The sequence below is a fragment of the Harpia harpyja genome, chromosome 8 (genome assembly GCF_026419915.1).
Source record: "Harpia harpyja isolate bHarHar1 chromosome 8, bHarHar1 primary haplotype, whole genome shotgun sequence".
Taxonomy (NCBI): domain Eukaryota; kingdom Metazoa; phylum Chordata; class Aves; order Accipitriformes; family Accipitridae; genus Harpia; species Harpia harpyja.
Genome location: NC_068947.1, coordinates 5,763,639 through 5,775,988, shown reverse-complemented (window position 1 = coordinate 5,775,988; position 12,350 = coordinate 5,763,639). Strand labels below are relative to the sequence as shown.

General features: G+C 40.3%; 1 protein-coding gene across 28 annotated transcripts in view; it reads left to right on the top strand.

The window, feature by feature from the left end:
• Positions 1-12,350, top strand: part of DMD (dystrophin) — a 1,317,358-nt gene that overhangs the window by 1,233,699 nt on the left and 71,309 nt on the right. For all 28 annotated transcript variants that reach the window (XM_052795054.1, XM_052795067.1, XM_052795065.1 and 25 more), the window contains one exon: positions 3,452-3,513. In XM_052795054.1, the coding sequence (XP_052651014.1) occupies positions 3,452-3,513 (62 nt within the window). The remainder of the gene's footprint in view (positions 1-3,451; positions 3,514-12,350) is intronic.

Here is a 12,350-nt window from a genome sequence, read left to right as displayed (position 1 = left end):
CAAAATCTGCCCTGGCTCGGTACGGGCACTCAACCTCTACAGAAATCACAGCGACCAAGGTTCAGTTCTCTTTAAAACCCTCGTTTTTTCTTGCAAGAGCGCAGAGGTGTACCGACGGCTCGCCAGTCCGTCGCTGGGTCTGGTACGGGGTACGAGGTTGAGTGATCTCTGCTGAATTGCCGAGGGTGGCTGTACCAGCCGGGTGCAGGGCACTCTGCCCCACGGGCAGTCACGGCTGGGAAGGTGGCAGGGGCAAGACTCAGGGTCTCTATTGACTTGACTTTTATAGCCTAAAGGAAGGGGTGTTTCCTCTAAGTTGCAACTAAGTTTATAAATAAAGCAAAGGGCGGAAAAGAGGGGAAATGTACTTGCCCTGCAAATTCAGTCTCTGTCACTTGCGGATGAAGCAAATAAAACCATTCCTTACGAAATGTACATCTCCAAGGGAATTAATCTTATACCATGAAAGAAGAGCACACTGAGTAGTGGTTTGGGGTTACTGGTATTAAAAATATCTGGAAACGGTTGGAGTCCAGTGTTTCTTTGGCAATGGAAATTTCATTTACAAGATCTTAGGAAAATCAGTTGTGTATTTTCAGGAAGATTAGTAAATGCCATAAGCTTGAAGCATACACACTAAATTCACCGATACATGGTTAGGCCTTGCCACAAAAAATGAAAATAAAAAATCAATAAATTACTCATCCATGTAATGTTGATTAGTGATTAACCATAATAGTTTTCCACATCTAAATGATCCTTTTGTTCTTCTGTCCAACACAGGCATGGGCTTCCATAATCCTATATAAATACACCTTTGCCAGATATCTGATGACTTTTAAATATTAAGTTAATGGGGAATCAGTACCTTTGAAGGCTACCAGGTTAACAGCTATGGAGTCTGAAGTAGTCTAGTTTATCCATAGAATAATCTGGGGCTGCCAAACTAATTTCATAGGGAAGGTCAGGCAGATTATTTTCAGAGGTTTCTTGTAACTGTGTGCATAAGTTCTTGTTCTCATTTTTTACTACATGATTTGGCATACAAACCATAGTATAGTTGCTATTCAAATATTCCCCGCTTCTGGGGCTGCCTGCCCATGGGGAAGCAAACCAGGGTGGCCAGGCTCATGCATGGGGAACTGTTGATCTGGGACTGACACTGGGTGCGAACAAACTGCGGTCCCAGGTCTGTGGGTTTGAATGTATATTTGGCTCTGCAGTCCATTCACCTGAATCGTGACATTTCTGGCTACAACGTTCTTTTGCGATGCATACGCTTCCTTCTCTTTTCCTTTGGGCTGCTCTCGTATAAGCAGAGGATTCAGGTAGCCAAGTTTTTAGGGACTGAATGTGTAAACGAAACTGTTTCTGTTTTTCTTCAAAAATGCACTTTATACCCGAGTACGGTAAAAGCTGCTGGTGCTACATTCTCTCTGCAGAACCCGCCCATATCAACCGTGGTAGGAAATGCAGGAGCTCAGGTGCAGGTGGCTCGGATGCATAGGTTTTCACTTGAAGGTACCCAGTTTCTGCATTTAAAAAAAACCAGACCAGGCTGAGATTTCTGAATGTGGTTGCAGCCACCTCCCTTTGCAGGACTCATTTTTTACCAGAGGAAAGAACAAGACTGCTTTTGCTCTTCTAGTGTCCTCCTCCCTCTTTCACTGCCTTCAGCCACCGCAGGAATTAGGAAGGGGAGGGGATGCTGAGGTTGATGAGACAGGGCTTGTTTAAAAGCCTGTGCTCAACTAGGGCAGTGCTATGGCAGCATTTTTTCCTCATGCTCAGTGCTTGTGATCCCTTTTATTCTTTCTTGCAGTTACAGAGCAAAATCTGGAAGTATGGTATATAGTAAGCTACTGAATATATAGAGGTTACTGGGCCAGTAAAGTACTTACGTGGATCAAATAAATAGCCTGTCTTTTAAGACCAAAATTAAATCATACTAAGGAAACATGTCACGATTTTCTTTTTTATTTGAGTAGGGGTGGTGTTGAAGTGATTCATTGAAAATTTTACCCCTTCTTAGCCTATAAAGAGTAAAGGTGTACTTGGGAACATCGCTGCCTCAAGAAGAGAACTCAAGGACCATTTGTTCTCTAAAACAACCTCATCGTATCAGTCTTCCAGCCCACGGTTGGGTGTAGAGGTGCGTTCAACCCGTTGGCTGGGTTGTGGTTTAGTCTCCTGGAGCTGGAAGGTGTGTGCTCCAGGAGCTCCACAGTGCTGTGGATCAGGTCCTGCTCTCCTGCGTATTTTCTCCCAAATGATGTGTGTGTGTTGGAACCAGGATGTCTGCTTTTTAAGTACAGAAATTGCAAATGTGATTGCTAGCAACTGTGGGCTACGTAAGCTTTCCAGATTTTTTTTTTTTTATGAATACTCATGGTCGTCTTTTAGAATTCTGTATGAACAGGACTTTATTGGCTACAGGATAGATAAGGAGAATTTTCTTTCAAGTGTTTTACATTAATGGAAACATGATCACGTTAGCTATGCTGTCATTAAAAAAAAAATCATAAAATGTGTAACCTTAGGAGACTTGAGTTGCTACTATACTCACTAACACTTCATTTTGTTGGCTTTCTCACACTGCATGTCTTTTGGCAACATGTTGTGTTGCAAAGCTGAAGACTGCTAGCCTCAATGCAGAGACTGTCCAATTTACATTCTAGTCATACTGCAGCGTTTCATAACCCCACTTTAGCTTTTCCCTGGCTTCCCAACAGCTCTGCCACCTGACACTGCACAGGAACCTCTAGGGCAAGGGAAAGGGCCTGGCAGTCCCAGGGAGCAAGAGGAGCAGCAATAGTCTTTGCTAAAAGAGACCATAAATACGGGGGGTGCAACGCATTGGCCTGAAAAGCGGTATAAGCTGGTGGTGGGTCAGTGGGCTGTTGCGTGGGGATTTTAGTGCAGGTGTTTGGACCGAAAGGAAGGACTGCAGCTGCTGCATTGGGTAGCTCTTACCTACCATGTGGGAAAGCATGGAAAGAGCACGTAGGGGAAAGCAGATCAAAAATACCACGGATCTCAGTATCTGGTCAGAATTTCCATAAATGCTTTAAGAACTAAGCCCTTTTAAATGTCTCTCCTCTAGTTTGGAGGAACCGGAGAACAATCGGTACAAAACAAGGAGTTTTTTAAGAATAGATCGGTGTGCTTACAAACTCCTCAAAACATTATGGCATATCTGAATATTTGCTGTCTTTTTAATATTAGCGCTACTTTTAATTTTGTTTCTTGAGCCCATGCCTAAATAAAGTGCTCTGAGTTAATGCCTCATGTTGAAAGAAGGCATGGCTACCGCTGCTGAGACCCCCCCCGCCGGAGCAGCGCAGGCTGCGGGCAGTGGTCTGGCACTGTGCTCTGATGTGCAACCTGAATCACTCACTGTGCGATGGAGAGAGCAATTTTACTTTACTAACTTTCACGTTTTGTATTGTAGCCATGAGACGCAAACGACCTGCTGGGATCATCCCAAGATGACTGAGCTTTACCAGTCTTTAGGTAAGATACCTCTACCAGTTGTTTGGGGTTTTTTCCAATCAAATGAATTTTTAAGGCAAGGGTTTCCAGAAGTAGTAAAAACCAAAATTAAATGAAAGCGAGAGGCAGTGCTTTTATCAAGATTAAAATTTTCTGCAAGGGAAATATGTAAAGCATAATAACACATTTCAGACATGCAGTGGAAAAAATAATATTTCAGTTAGCACGTTTGGAATGTGTGCTGGGTTTACGAAGTAATTTGGGTGCATTGTTGCAAACTCTTACTGAAAGGCTGGGACAGAAATGAAAAAAAAAAGAAAATCCTGAATCTTTGCACTGTCTAATCTACTTTACAAAAGGCAGATGAAAAAAATCAAACCAAGCTGCTGTTAATGTTGACTTTTGGATGGTAGGAAGCCAATTGAAGCAATTTGCCAAACTGCGTTACCACTGCTTTATTTTTAAAGCACTTTCAATACTTGGAAGGCACGGCAGCTGTCATGATGTCATTTTGAATACCCAAATTGCATGCTTATTATGACTTCAGATGTGCCTCTCTGGTGGCGTTTTTTTTTAATTTTTTAGCAGCTTTGAATTTTATCGACAGAAGCACGTCTATAAGATAAAATAGGTCAATCCATGCTCTAGTATAGGCTGCTTGGCAGACCATTTAATAGCTAACTCTTTGCTTTTAATGGTTCTGTTAATAAATAATAGAGGGTATAATAAAAATTAAGCTATTTCTCTAAAAGAAATATCAGTGAATATGCTGCATTCATAAAGGAGGTTACGTCTGTACAGCACACGTACATAAACCAGCTTTAAATGAGCCAGCTTGAGCAGTAGGGCAGTCAAATCTAGCATCCAGTGCAGGTTTATTTACCATGGTGAAAAATAGCTTAAATTATCTCCTGCTAAACTCTAGTTTAGCCGCTGAAAACAGTCTCATTATGCCAGCATGATCTATTTCAAGTGAACTCAGGTATCTCTGCGGTGCTCTGAAGTTAAAGGCATACCAAAAATAATTTTAGAAAAGTGATATGATGAAATGAAATGAAACAGTGTGAAGATTTTTTTCCTTACAGTATTAGCACTGTGGCAGCAATTTGTTTAAAAATTAACCAGAATACAGCTCTGTATGTCAAAAAGGGTTATAAGATATGTAAGTTTAGGCTAACCAAATGCAAAAGCAGACAAGTATTGACTTGCCATTTAATTATAACGTATTGCCCTGTTTGTCTCCTTTATATTTCTACTCTTAAAGTGAGTGGTTTAAAAGACTGAGGACAAATAGTAATTGCAGATGCAGACATCCCTTTAATACAGGTAGATCTTCAAACAGTTGCCTGTTAATTGAACCGCACTCTGACTCCACAACCTTCTTTGATCCAGAGATTCCATGATATTTCTGATACTGTTGTTGGTCAGACCTAAAGTCCTGTTGCAACTGCTTTTCTTCTGCTATTTCCTGGTTTCAGCTAGAGTGCTCTTGAATGTCAAGAAGTGAAGAGGTAACTATATATGAGGGAGAAAAGCGTCTTGATGGGTTCAGGTCAACAGTTCAAAAGATGTGTGACTGCTGAAGTCAGTTTGCATTTAATTTAACTGAGTTTTATCGCTGTCAGTATCACCCAAATGTCAAGTTTAAGATATCCTTATTTCTTATTGGATAAAGAAGGAACATGTTTAGGCAGATTTTCTTTTTCTTTTTCTTAGAAAATCCTGCTGTTTTCCTTTTCAGGAGCAAGGAGTGTCCAAAAGGGCAGTCCTCTTTCTGGCTAGTTTTAGTTCTTTTGGGGTTGAGACCAAATGCTCATTAATATGGAAGCGATGCTGATTTTAGCAAGGGATGTATAATGTGTATTTTTATTAGTAAACTTAGGTGTTCATGTATGTGTACAAAACAGATTAGACAAGGTGATTCTTTGTGCCCTGCCACATGGGGTGAAGCTTTGATAAAAGTGCTACTGAAGAACCTACCAATTTTATTTTATTTTTGAGTTGAGTGTAATCGTCATTGCCCAACTCTCATACAAATTGCATAATACAAGCATAACCCGTTTAGTCTTGAACAGAACCCTTGATGTATTTTCAGTGCTTTGCTTTGCCTCGGGTCAAAACGGTAATAATGGGATGTTTGAAGTCTTTTCAGACTCTTCAGTAATATTTTATCTGAGAAGATGCTATTAAAGTCGATTTTGTGTTGCATACTCATTAGATCCTTTTATTTTTCCCACATTAGGATCCAAAGTTTACTTCTCATTCATATGAAGAAGCTAGTAAAGAGCTTAGTATGTATACGTTTTAAAAATCTGGTAGAAAACATGAATTCTGCAATCCGGGTAAAGGCAAAAAAGTGAGACCAAGCACATCAGTGCTGTCAAGAGTTTTCATTTCCATTTTCCAACTCCTACACTTGGCTTGTGGGGAATAATTGAGCTATGTGATGTAGCTCTCTATACATCCCAGGTACTGACTGATGCGTTACCTTTGCGTAAATTTACCACACTTCAGTTGCTGCCAGTATATCATAATTTGCTAGGGGATCCTTATGTCTAATTTAAATTCTTACAAATTACTGAAAGCTTAATTTTTTTAAGTGAATGAGGAAGATGCAACCTGGCACAAGGTAATGCCAAAAAAAGGAGTAATATTAGTTTTATTCTTCACATATCCAATTCACACACCTACAAATTGCTGCATTACATTTTTCTAAAATAGATGAATTCCAAGTTTGAAACTTGTTGGCCTCAGCTTTCTGTCTTTAGAGGTTTGGGTATTTATAAAAATGAAGCTAGATTACTTGGGAGCATTATTTGGTACTAATAAAAGAAGGTAGGAACATACTGCGTACACTTTTGTACCTGATCAGATTGTTGGTCCACGAAGTCATGTATCCTGTTTTCAGTAGGAACTGCATCAGAGAAAGCAGAAATAACCCACAGGAAGAAATTATAAAATAACCTGCCCGTGAAGGAAGTATTCTCAAATACTCTTTGAGCTCATTTGTTGAAGCATGGCCATTTATAAAGATATCAGTAAACTGTAAAATATTTAATTTGAAATTTAATATATGTATCAGAAATTTCTAACCGGTTGTTCTTTTAACAGAAGTTTTTCCTTTAAGAAACTAAAGTGCTTGTTCTGGACTGCTCTTCTTTATTATTTAAACACCATAGCAATTTTGTCAGTTTTAATGAAACATCTATTCCTGACTCAAGGTGGGCAATTTTCACTCTTCATTTAAAGTTATGGCTACTTAAAATTACATAATAAGCCATCAATATTACATGACTTAATTGTTGTTTAATGGTCAAGTCAAAGTGGCAACAGGTAGTTGCACCAATGACCTTAGCTGTATCATTTACTGTATCTAGTAGATGTTGGTATAGATTAATTAAGAAGAAATTTTGTAAATTAAGAACACAGAGAAAAAATAAATGCTGAAATAGGAAAGGTAGTAAAAATTGGTGATATGCAAGTCTCAGAGGTTCAGAGGATGACAGACATCCCCTGATTTGTATTTACACCATTATGACCCACTTCCATTTTCTTCTAACTTCCCTCTGAAACTCTTCAAATTACCAAGAACCTCTCCAGCTGCTTTTCTTCCCAAAAGCAGTTCCCCTGCAGCATATCTGCTTTCTTACACTGTTCTTTTTACAGCTCCCTTACAAATTTTCTCATCCTTCATGATGGCTCCAGGGCATCAATAAAATGAGAATTCGTGTTATTTCATTGTCCTGGAGAGTTCAAGGACCTTTGAGTGAGAGGAGAGATGGGAAGAGCAGGAATCAAAGTAGTTTGGGGTTGCTTAATTTTTTTCAGATTATCTTCTGAGAGTGAACATTTAATGGCAGGCAGCTTTGCTCAGAACGATAGTATTTTGCCTTTAAGCTGAAAATGACTCTAACCTTTGCAGTGATGGCCCAGGAGAACTTGGCCTGTCGTGCCATACTGTTAGCGTCCCTCTCCTCCAGCCTTCCCGTGTGATGTCAGTACGAGTCTCAAGGTGCATTAGTGTCACTGTGAACAGTAATTGCAGTAGCAGGCAGAAATGTTGCCGTGTGCATCTGTTTATCTCTCCTAATACACGGGGGCAAGACAAGAGAGTGAAAAACACCCCCACACTTGCAGACTGCAGTGCACTGGTGACAGCTTTCCATTTAATTTGGTGGGATGGGGGGGGGCAGTTCTATGCGGAGTACATGGAAGAAATGTCGCAGTTGCTTAACACAAGGTGGGAGAATGCGAGAAGGTACCTCTGAGCCTCCACCAGGCTTTCGGCAGCAGCTGCAGTGTTGATCTTGTGGCTGGCTGCTCTTGTGCAGCAATGTGAGCTTCCAGCTCCAAATGACCGAGTTGGATAAACTTTATCCTTTTTGGTATGTGTTTTTTGATTTGTCCTTCTGAAATGCTTCCTGAAGAGGCTAAACTGCCCCTCTGCCATAATAGTTTTTATTACAAACTACTAAACCATGTATTTAATACAAGATTTTATTCATATTCAACTAATAGTTTTCCATGTTTGTACTAGTAAGACATGTGCCTATTGCACACACCAGTCGTTTGATTTCTACGGAAATCTGGTGAGACAATACATATGGTCTTTCTTTAAAGGTTGCTTATTCACTGATGTCCTTTTCAAGCTAACTGCAATCTGAATAATAAAACTTCTTGTTTCAGAAAATAGGATTGTTTGGGTTCTGTCAACCTTGGATACTAGTCAGACCTAGAGCAGGTCATCTTTCTAACTGTGTAATCGCATCCGGTGTAGGCATACACCTAACAGGCAATAAAAGTAACTAAGGCAGAGAAGTAGAAGGTAGGTGGTAGAAGTTAATGTTGCATCCTTTGAAAATAAAACCATCGGTGTATTAGCAGTGAAGGAGGGTATTATAGAGGGAGCAAAGTAACATTCTGTTATAGAATAGATGACCAGTATGGGAACATTTGCTCAAGAGTATTGCAGTCTTGGTTTGCAAAAGGACATGTTTCATTAATATTTTTTAAGTTGTTTGTTTTCTATTTATTTATTTTAGGATTTTCCATTATGGTTAGTTCTCATCTAGTGTACATGAAGGGTTTCTGACCTTTCTGAGTGCAAACTCTACTCACATGCCAACACCATAATGGGCTATAACCCAGGTGTACATCATATCCTTTCTTACACCTTTGGGTTTGTAGGCTGACGAAAAGCCATTACATGCTAAAACTAAATTCCCAAAGGTCACATCAATTGGTCTGGTTATCGGGATACTGGCACATGCTGTGGTGTTCATCCACTTGGTCTAGATGCAATCAGTAGCGTTTTGGTGCCCTGGGTACCTCCCACTTACTAATTTGCAGAGACACTATCAGCTTTTTTACTCAGCGGGACAGGTCTAGTACAGCGTGCTGTATTGTTTCATGGAAAGTGGTTAAGCTGTATGTGTAATAACACTGTTTACCATTACTTATTCTCAAAGCAATGTAGATGATAGCATTAATTATTGTTATAATAAAAGAGTCAATGGCTGAGACCCAACTGATATTAAGCAGTGTTACTTGATTAATTTCTTTCCTTTGTGCATTTGTCTCATTTGCATTTTTAAATTACAATTCTTAGAGAGGCAATATATGTCACTGTAGGGCATCATTAAAAGATTTATATACAGGTTTGGGGCAGCAGGAAGAAACCCAGCATTCTTATCAGCTGGTCAGGGAATCACAGCTGCATTGAATCGATGCGAGATGAAGCTTCTTGAAAAGTCAGAGTGCCATTAATGTCTGATGAAACATGAAAGCTTAGTGGCTGGAAGTGGAATTATGGTCTGTTCAGGACTGTACAGTAAACCGTTTTTAACCTCTGTTAGGTAGGCATTGTCAGAGACAACAGTGACATGTAATTCCCAAAATAGTTTATCCACTGCAGGCATTGTATTTATGAACAGCTATATGAGCATGTCACAAGCTGTGGTTGAGTAAGACTTTCAGGTTTTGAAGTATATCGCTGTACGTTCACATTTTTTTCCTTGCAAATAAGTGAGAGTAAAAAAACCCTCAAAACTCTGTACATCTTATCAAATGAAGATAAGGATTTGACCTGATGACATCTAATTTCTTTCAAAGAATTTAGTTAACTTGCCAAATTTTACTCTTGAGGTAGTTATCACCTGAAGCATGTAAGCTGCTCTTTTCAGTTTGATGGTGTCCAGAAAGTTGCTGTCCATAAAATGAAGTGAAATGGCTGTGTTTTGTCCTCATTAATTAAAAAGCAATTATAGTAATATTCACAGTAATATATACAAGTAACCCTCTTTAAAGTAAAAAAAGAAAGGTGGTTTCCAGGTAGAAAGGACTTCTGAGATGCCTTCAGATGATATTGTGTGTGAGAGAGACAAATAACATGAACAACCTTTGACAGGAGGTAGTCTGGCCCATCCCAGAGCTTTTAACACTCAGTGAGATTAGTCTGTCGTAGAGGACAGTACATTATCAAATGAAACATCCCAGTCATTCAGCACTCTTAGCAGCTGGAACAACTGTAGGGGGGTTAGTGTGTTTAAGAACCACCACGGAAAGCAGTTCAGTTATAACACCTTACTTAAAATCCTTTGTCTGGGTTATAGGTGTGACTACTTAAGAATAAAAACAAATATCCCTCCATGCTGGATGCTAAACCTCTTGTTAAAGAAGTTTTTTTAAAAAACTTATTGTTCTTCTTTAATTTGTTTATTGCTTTTAGTTGCTTACCAACTTATTTTGTGCAGTAAGACTCAAGAATATGAGGATCTGTTTTTCCTCTTAATATTCATATCCCAGTGTAAAATCTGGAATTTAGCATGGGAGGATTTAAAAAAAAGTAAAATAAATCTACAACATCTTATTTGTTGATATTGTGTCAGTAGTCAGTGGGACATTCCAGCAGGTGGTTCACATTTTTGACACATACCAGTGACCGCTTCTCAAATGAGTGGGGTTTTTTTTTACTTGATGATCCACTGGCGAAAGGATCTGCAATGTGTAATTACAGCTGTTTCTACAACAGTGTGTAGAAATACAACATTGGAAAGCGTGTTGATTAGGCTGTCTTAGCTCTTTTGTGGAAGAACATAGCCCTTACCTTTTGAGATTTCTCTCAACATGCAGAATTAGGCAGAAAAGGCTAGGATTTAATTATCTGATCATCTTTCCATAATATTTCTGATTTGAGTTATTCCTATCAGAAGTCTGAAGTCTTCTTCATTAAAGCTGCATGCATAATAAGAGTACTAGTTCTTGTTCAATGTTATTCATATTAATATGAATGAACATAAGAATATGAACATGAACATGTTCATATGTTGTAGGCACGTGATGGACATGGAGAAAATCACTTATGTAGATAACCTTCTCCCTACTGCATTAGTTGCAGTGAAGCAAAGGGAGGTGCTTGTCATGTCTATAATGAAAAGAGGAAAGCAGTGAAAGGAGATTTCCTAATTTCTGAGACTCACTGATGCTTCAGCTCTTTGAACTCCTTTCGCCATGACAGTGGGAGGGCTGCGGCGTAAGCTTAGGAAGATCATGGAGAGATCTTAACTGCTGTGTTGGTGGGAATTGTTCATTGTTGCGAAGGCATCAGCTGTAAGCACCTGCACTGTCTTATGGGTCTTCTGTAATGCGATCTTAAATCTTCTCCCCTAGAAAGTCTTATATTCCCTTGAACAGAGAGGTTGTTCATGGCTGAGTGACGGGAGAGCCATGACTTCTCTTTGCTCTGCGATTTTTTTCTCGTCTGGTTGACGAGAAGCTCAACGTGACCCCGCAATGCGTGTTTGCAGCCCAGAAAGCCAACCGTATCCTGGGCTGCATCAAAAGAAGCGTGACCAGCAGGTCGAGGGAGGTGATTCTCCCCCTCTCTACTCCGTTCTGGTGAGACCCCACTGCAGTACTGTATTCAGCTCTGGGGACCCCAACATCAGAAGGACATGGACCTGTTGGAGCGAGTCCAGAGGAGGGCCATGAAGATGATCAGGGGGCTGGAGCACCTCTCCTGTGAAGACATGCCGAGAGAGTTGAGGTTGTTCAGCCTGGAGAAGAGAAGGCTCTGGGGAGACCTTATAGTAGCCTTCCAGAACCTAAAGGGGGCTTATGAGAAAGCTGGAGAGGGATGTTTTTACAAGGGCGTGTAGTAATAGGACGAGGGGTAATGGCTTTAAACTGAAAGAGGATGAATTTAGATTAGATGTAAGGAAGAAGTTCCTCACTGTGAGGGTGGTGAGGCACTGGAACAGGTTGCCCAGAGAAGTTGTGGATGCCCCGTCCCTGGAAGCGTTCAAGGCCAGGTTGGATGGGGCTTTGAGCAACCTGGTCTAGTGGAAGGTGTCCCTGCCCATGGCAGGGACCTTGGAACTAGGTGATCTTTAAGGTCCCTTCCAACCCAAACCATGCTATGATTCTGTGAGTGTCACCAAATACTCCTGTGTGATCCTTTCCTCAGTCTGTTCCTTTCCAGGGGCCAGGTGACCTCTTCCACTACATAGTTGTTTCAGACGATAAACAGATTATGCTCTTGAGCGTTTACATTTTTTTGTTCAAAGCTTGAATGTTACCTCCTGCACAACAAGGACTGGGAGTATCATTAAACAACTTACAAAAGTTTCAAATACTCCAAGGGCTTTTCAGCCCTCTGACCACCTCATTCAGTTGATGAGATGATGCATACTTTCTAGGAGTGAGAGGAAAGGGCTGCAGGAAAGCTTGCTTGATATACCGAGCTCTCCAACCTGCTCAGAGATGATAAAAGCTTTGGAGTTAAGGCTTAGTGGGTCCTGACTCTTTTAGTGGGTTGTTCGGGAGTGGAGAAAGCATTGCATTTTTTTCCCTTGGGACCC